At 34.0% G+C, this 7,263-nt stretch overlaps 1 protein-coding gene across 1 annotated transcript; it reads right to left on the bottom strand.

Moving 5' to 3' along the window:
* Positions 1-387: 387 nt before the first annotated feature.
* Positions 388-741, bottom strand: LOC118855476 (40S ribosomal protein S17-like). The gene has a single exon (XM_036765575.1). The coding sequence runs from the start codon at positions 739-741 to the stop codon at positions 388-390; it is 354 nt and encodes a 117-aa protein (XP_036621470.1).
* Positions 742-7,263: the final 6,522 nt, after the last annotated feature.

Genomic DNA, 7,263 nt, shown 5'->3' with positions numbered 1-7,263 from the left:
AAAAACTGTTATAATGGAAGGGAAGAGGGGGTAGGTGAGGGGAAATGAGTGAATTTTGCTCTCATTGGATTTGGCTTAGGGAGGGAATAACATACATATTCAATTGGGTGTCTTACCCTACAAGAAAGTAGGGGGGGGAGGGATAAGGGGGGAAATGATAGAAGGGAGGGCAGATTGGGGGAGGAGGTAGTCAAAAGCAAACATTTTTGAAAAAGGACAGGGTCAAAGGAGAAAATTGAATAAAGGGCGACAGGATAGGATGGAGGTAAACACAGTTTGTCTTTTTTTGGGGGGGCATTCCCATGTTTATTGGAAAGAAGGCAAAAGTAAATATTAAAGAGCTCTTCTTGGTATTTTGAAGTTCATTCCAACTTTGGGCTGGGTAACTCACAGGTTGGACAAACTGCCAAAGTCCAGGAGTTCCAACATTTCTTTGGTGTCAAGGTCCACTTCAATGATTTCCTGATCCAAAGCAGAGACCTCAGGGACATAGTTATCCCTCCTTTCTCTTTCTTCTTCCTGCAGTTGGATGGAGATACCTCTCACAGGGCCTCTCTGGATCCACTTCATCAGACGAGTAACATATCCTGCGATCTTGTTGTGGAGCTTCTTGCTGGGGATGATGGCAATCTCCTCGCCCATGCACTTGTTGGTGTGGAAATCATTGCCCAGGAGGGTGTAGTACTTTTCAATGATGACTCGTACCACCTTCTTCACGGTCTTGGTCCAAACACGACCCATGTTGGCTCCGGAGGGTCAAGGGACCATAGTTCGTCTTTCACAACATGACTATCACGGAAGTGCTTTGCATGATGATACATGTATAACCTATATTGTATTGCTTACCTTCTCAAGGAGGGTGGGTGGGGAGGGAAGAAGGGAGAGAATTTGGAACTCAAAGTTCTAAAAACAAATGTTTAAATAAGAGAGGAAAAGAATGGAATTTTATTCAGTGAAAACTCAGTTGAGATAAGAAAATATCAATTAGTAGTGAATTCAATCAATATTATTTCCTAACTTATTACAGCTACATTCAACTATGAATTATAGTTATATTTATAGTTATATAGTTACATTAATAGATAATTAAACTTATCTTGTGTATGAATTACTTGTTGGCTATTTTTTCCTAGCCTTTATAGGGCAAAGTTCATTGTTCTTGGCAAAGAAAACAGAAGCAAATTATGAATGGAACATCTCTAGTTTTTGATCTTGACAGTTGTCTTCATCTTGTGCAATCAATAAAAAGTATTTTGACCTTTTTATTTTTTTGCCAATATACCTATATACCCAAATGTACACACAGAAAAGCATGTTATTATAATTAAGTTCTCCTGTCAGTCTTTTCTCAGCACATTTTGAGTTTTAGCATTGCTAACACCATTTTTACACAATTGTACCATAGTCTTGCATTCATTTTTCCAACTTGGTTTCTCCTTCTCCTCTTTCTCCTGCTTCTCCTTCTTCTATTTTTACTACTCCTCTTTTTCCTTCTTCATTGTTTGGAGAATTTCCTGTTCATCAATATTTGTTTCTTCAGGCTACTTGTATTTCTTGCTCTTCATTGGTATTTGTTTTATTTTGTCTCTTCAGAATTTAATTCTTTAACACCTTCATTTCCTTATGGGTTAACTTCCTCTAATGATTTTAAATTTGTAATATCATACATATTATTCTGAACCATTTGAAATCTATACTAAAAAGATCTGGGGAAATGTAAGAAAATACCTAAATTTGCCTCCCCTTTAAAAAAATTAACTCTATGAGATATAGTGTGCATAAAGTTTCCATCAATTTCATCTAAGCAAGTAGACACTCTAAGTTAGTGATAATCAGATACAGAATAGATTTTCTGAACCTGATAAAACAACAAGGCTTTAAAACATGGATTCATGATTGAAGCATGGACCAGGGAGTCACCTTAACAAAGAATGCACATTTCTATATGATAAATTCTGGAAGCTTATGAATCTCTACAGCTTTGACATTTTAATTGGAAAAGTTGGCAACAAGTCACCATATGGTTGTTGCAAGAGCCCTTTACCTCAAGGTCCCTGAAATTAATTATCATCAGCCTGCCAAGCTAAATAGATTAATAAGTATTTTTATCAAACCAGTTTCTAAATATGTCCTGGAATATTTAGGTCTGGACAAAAATGGTGTAAATATAGCATTAATAAGGCATACGTCCTTGAAAATATTTCATTTAAATTATCTATATAAACAAACAAAAACATTCTAAATCAAATAGCATAAATTTAATAGCAGTTAATTTCATTTTAGGGGAAAAATCTATGACATGAGGGGGTTGGGTTAGATAGATTACTTCCAGTTTTAGATTAATAATATAATTATCCTACTTTAAGGAACATGGATGAGAATTGTGAAAAGATAAGAGCTTGTACATTCCTTTGTATATATTTGTTTGTGTTGTCTAGCCCATTAGATTGTAAGCTCCTTGAAGGCAAAGAGCAGTTTTACCTCCTTTAAATATTCTCAATGCTTATCACAGTAACGGGTGCATAGTAAGTGCTTAATAAATGGTGGTTGATTGATTGATTAATGTGTAATTGCTTTTATTTCACTAGTTATCTTTAAATATGAAATATCATTCATGGCAGGTTCTTAGTGTGCTACAGGCTCAGAGGATGTTAGAATGGGTCTCTCTCTCTCTCTCTCTCTCTCTCTCTTACTTTTTCTCACTCTCTCTCTCTCTATCTATCCCTCTCCCTCCCTCATTCTCTCTCTCCCTCTCCCTCCCTCGTTCTCTCTCTCCTTCTTTCTCTCCCTCCCTCTCTCACAACCAAATCATAAGCAGTGTAGGATCTATAATTTTCTGTTCCATAGCTGTAAGAAATGTGCTCTGCTATATAAAATTGCTTGCAAAAATCTAGTTATTTTTCATATTTTAATCGTATCTATTTTGCATGCATAGATACATCTCAGAGAGATTTTATAATATTGAAAAAATAGACATTTTGGTGAATAATTACATATGTCCTTTAAATCACCTTGCTGGATAACAATTTCATTGTGATTTCTTCTGTACACTAGATGTCTTACTCCTCCCCAGGTTATCTCATAAAATAACCCCACAGTGTGTTCAACAATTACTTTAGTGGCCCTCTAGATTCCCAAGTGCAGCCCTTTAACTGAATCCAAATTTCGTAGAACAAATCCCCTTAATAAAAGGATTTGTTCTGTTAAACTTGAACTCAGTCAAATGGCCACACCCAAGAACCTAGACAGCTGTGGCTTCAAGGCCACAGGTTCCCTGCCCCTGGATTAGATCATTGATTTTTTTTCTTTGTAGTTTGTCTACTGCGAAGTGTTTTCAGTTTTACTTCATATTATCTAATATACATTTGAACATTGAATTCTTCTAATGCAAGCATGGTGCTTTCTTTGTAACTGATGATAGAAATTGGTCCTTACGAAAATATTGTCTGATTTGTTTGATTTTACATCTATTTATTGTCCTCAAGACTTCATCTATGAATGCTCTTCTGATGATGTGGATTAATTTGGTCTAATTATATAAATACAAAATTTCTGCAGAGTAGTTTTGACTTCTGTACTTCTTTGTTTTGTTAGATAATACTGTTCACAATTTTCTGTCCTTCTCCTCCTCCCAAGAATTATATACAATATTACAGATGTGGTTTAACTAGAACCAAGCACAGCAGGATTATTACATACCTGGATTTGAATAAACTTGCCACTGGAGCCTGATATTATACTAGATTTTTTTGCTGTCATATCATAATGTTAACAATAACAACAGTAATAGATGACTAGTATCTTTATACTTCCTGGAGGTTTGCAAAACATTTTACATAGGTTATCTAATATAATCCTCACAACAAAGCTGGAAAGCAAATGTTATTATTATCCCCTTTTTACAGATGAAGAAAGTGAGATAAGCAGGCATGCCTGGGGTTACAAAGCTAATAACTAACTGTCTGACCCCAGACCTGAACTCAGGTTTTCCTGGCCCCTGGTAGATCGCTGTATCCACTATGCCCCCTAAATGTGCTAAAACATATTTTACCATTAGTCAAATTTTAAAAAAATGTAACTTTTTCAGATAAAATTCTGTGTCATTAAGAATCACCTACCCCCTTCACTTTATACTTGTGAAGTTGATTTTTATACATCTTAATTATTAATAAAACTTCATTCTTTCCTATTAATGTTCATTTATTTTTAAGTTTGGCTACTTATTCAATTACATTAAAGAAAAAAAGATAATATTTTAGCTTTTTTCTCACTTTTTTGAGGGAGCATACTGATGGTGAGTGCAAATCAGGTTTTCTTTGTCTTTCATTTCTTAAACCTGAAACATTTTTCCAACATGCCTTTCAGTATGCTGTGTCATGTCTCCCTTTGTATTGAAGTCATTATGTTTCAGTATGTATATTGACTTTATTTAGGAGAGTCTTATGTTTTTCATTGTAACTTTTCTATATCTCCATCTTCTGCAACTGGTATTCTCAAATAAATTGCAATTATCTTCAGGATGCATTCCTTTCCTTAATTTTATCAGAAGCATGGTATAAAGACATGATTGCCATGAAGTCACTGCCCTAGTTTGAGACAAAGGATTAAATCCACTTTTCCAGATTCTTTTTTGTTTCTTTATGGAGGACCTCTTTCTAGTTAGCTATAATTTTCTTTTTTTAGCTTGTTTTTTAATCAATTAATCAGTCCTCAAGCTTTTTTAAGCATCAGCTCTGTGCCAAGTACAGAATCAGGCACTGGATATGAAAGGCACTTACTCTCTATAACAGAAAACATTGCGCATTTACTAAGTACAAGCAAGCCAAAATGTATACAAAGTGAACAGTGATTTCAGGGCTACGACATGATGGGATCAAGGAAGACTTCATATTGGAGCCAGTATTTAAGATTTGAAGGAAGCATGGGATTCTAAAATGCAAATGTGAACAAAGGGTATAGTCTAGGCATAGGAGAAAGCTTATGCAAGGCATAGAGATACAATGGAATGGAATATATGAGGAACAGTAAGAAGGAATATTTGATTGGAAAGGAAAGTCCTTAAAGAGAGGTAATATATAACAATCCTGAAAAATAAAGTTGACCATCAGCTTTAAATACAAAGTAGAGATGGTTCTATTTCTGTCTAGAATTATTGTGGGCCAAAGAAGGTCATTTATCATGGGAATGCCATGGTAAGATTAGCATTCAAGAATACTACTTGTCAGCTGTGTGAATGTTAGATTAAAACAGTCAGAGATTTGAGACAAAGAGACTAATTTGGTTATTAAAGTAATAACCCCAAGGTAGAGGTAATGATAGTCTGACCTAGGATAGTGGCTTGATGAGTGAACAGAAGTGCCCTTAGCTACCTATCTACTCTATCTTCATATTCAATTAGAAGATTTCTTAGACAATAGGCACAAGCTTTTGTTGAAACAATACATGGACCTTTGCTACTGGGTACACTTTCCAAAATATAAATTAAACCCTCACGGCCTTTAAGAACGCTAGACCATTTTCTGTCATCCTTAAAATGGAACATGAGGTCTTCAGAGAGAAACTAATTAGCAAGAATTCTGAAAGATTTTGAAATTTTTCCAGGGATTTCTGAGGTACTAATGAATATTGGTTGAAAAGCTGTTATGTTTATAAGCTGAAAATTCTAAGGTTAGTGAAATCTAATTTTCATGTGCTAATCACATTTTTAAAAGATACTGCATAAATTATCACAAGACAAGTTTGAAATAAGTCCAATTAGTAGTGAACTATTTTGCTCACAATTTAGGGGGTTGTACTAGACGATGAAGTTTCACATACATATTATCATCTCTGTTTAACAGAGAATATAGTCAACAGAACTTTAATCCACTATGTGGATCCATTTTGTGAATATAATACATAGTAAGTTTGATCCAAAGGAATGAATTGTTAAGTGTGATTTTTTTTGTCTAGAGAAGTTTCTAGTACTATTCTTGTCCTGGAAATCCAACCTAACATTTCTGCCAATATCATAAGTTCAATATGGTCAAAACTAAACTTCCTATCTCTTCTCTTATCCTGCTCATTTTTAGTTAGTTACATCACCATTTTCAAATTTTGCCAAGTTTCCATATTTGGAACGTTGAACTCATATTTAATTCTGACCTCATGTCACCCATATGCAATTAGTGTTTAAGTCCTAAGTAGCCTAATTCAATATTTATAAGAAATTCATTCCCTATGATTCCTTTTTTAATGTATTATTTATTCCAATTATATTTAAAATTTGTTAACATTGAATTAAAAATAAATTCCAAATTATCTCTCTCCCTTCTTACCTTCTCATTAAGAAGACAAACAATGTGATATAGGTTATGTATGTATAGTAATGTAAAACATTCCCATATTAGTAACAATAAACTATTCCTTAAGTGTCTCTTTTATGTGAGAAAATTTCCCTCCTTACCCTTTCCCCTCCTATTAGTGCATCTCTTTTCCTCAACCTTAAATTTTTTGGAGGTCATCTAATATAATCAACATACTTCTCTCTCTTCTGTCTATCTAGGGTCCTTATAAATGTCCTAACAATGATGTAAATCTTAGGCAGTACGTGTATAAGTGTAGGTATAGGTGTAGGTGTAGATATAGGTATAGGTATATGCATATTAAAAAGTTTAGCTTTATCAAGTTTCTCATGATTTTGCTTTCATATTTTCCTTTATAAGTTTCTCTTGAGTCTTGTGTTTGTCAAATTTTCTATTCAGCTCTGGTATTTTCATCAGGAATGCTTAAAAGTTCTCTATCACATTAAATATCCATTTTTCCTATGGAGGATTACATGCAATTTTGCTGGACTGGTGATTCTTAGTTATAATCCAAGCTTCCTTTCCTCCCAGAATGGTTTTAAATCCTTTGTGATCTTGACTGGGTTGCCATCATTTTCAAATCATTTATTTCTAGCTGTTTACAATATTTTCTCCTTCACCAAGAAGCTCTTGATTTTGTCTCTGATATTACTGGAAGTTTTTGTTTTGAGATATCTTTCAGGAGGTGATGGGAAAATTCTTTCAATTTATATTTTACCCTCTGGATCTAAGAGATCACAATAGTTTCCTTTTATAATTTCTTGAAATATTATGCCTAGACTCTTTTTTTGATCATGGATTTTAGATAGCTTAATAATTCTTAAATTATCTCTCCTCAATCCATTTTCCAGGGCAATTACTTTTTCAGATGATCTATTTCACATTTTCTTATATTCTTTTTTCATTCTTTTGACACATT

The sequence above is a fragment of the Trichosurus vulpecula genome, chromosome 6, assembly GCF_011100635.1.
Source record: "Trichosurus vulpecula isolate mTriVul1 chromosome 6, mTriVul1.pri, whole genome shotgun sequence".
Taxonomy (NCBI): Eukaryota; Metazoa; Chordata; class Mammalia; order Diprotodontia; family Phalangeridae; genus Trichosurus; species Trichosurus vulpecula.
The sequence above is the reverse complement of the archived record's forward strand: the minus strand, read 5'-3'. Positions and strand labels throughout refer to the sequence as shown.

Bases quoted from the DNA above. Each gene is read 5' to 3' on its own strand.
- LOC118855476 (XM_036765575.1), bottom strand. From the start codon at position 741: ATGGGTCGTGTTTGGACCAAGACCGTGAAGAAGGTGGTACGAGTCATC.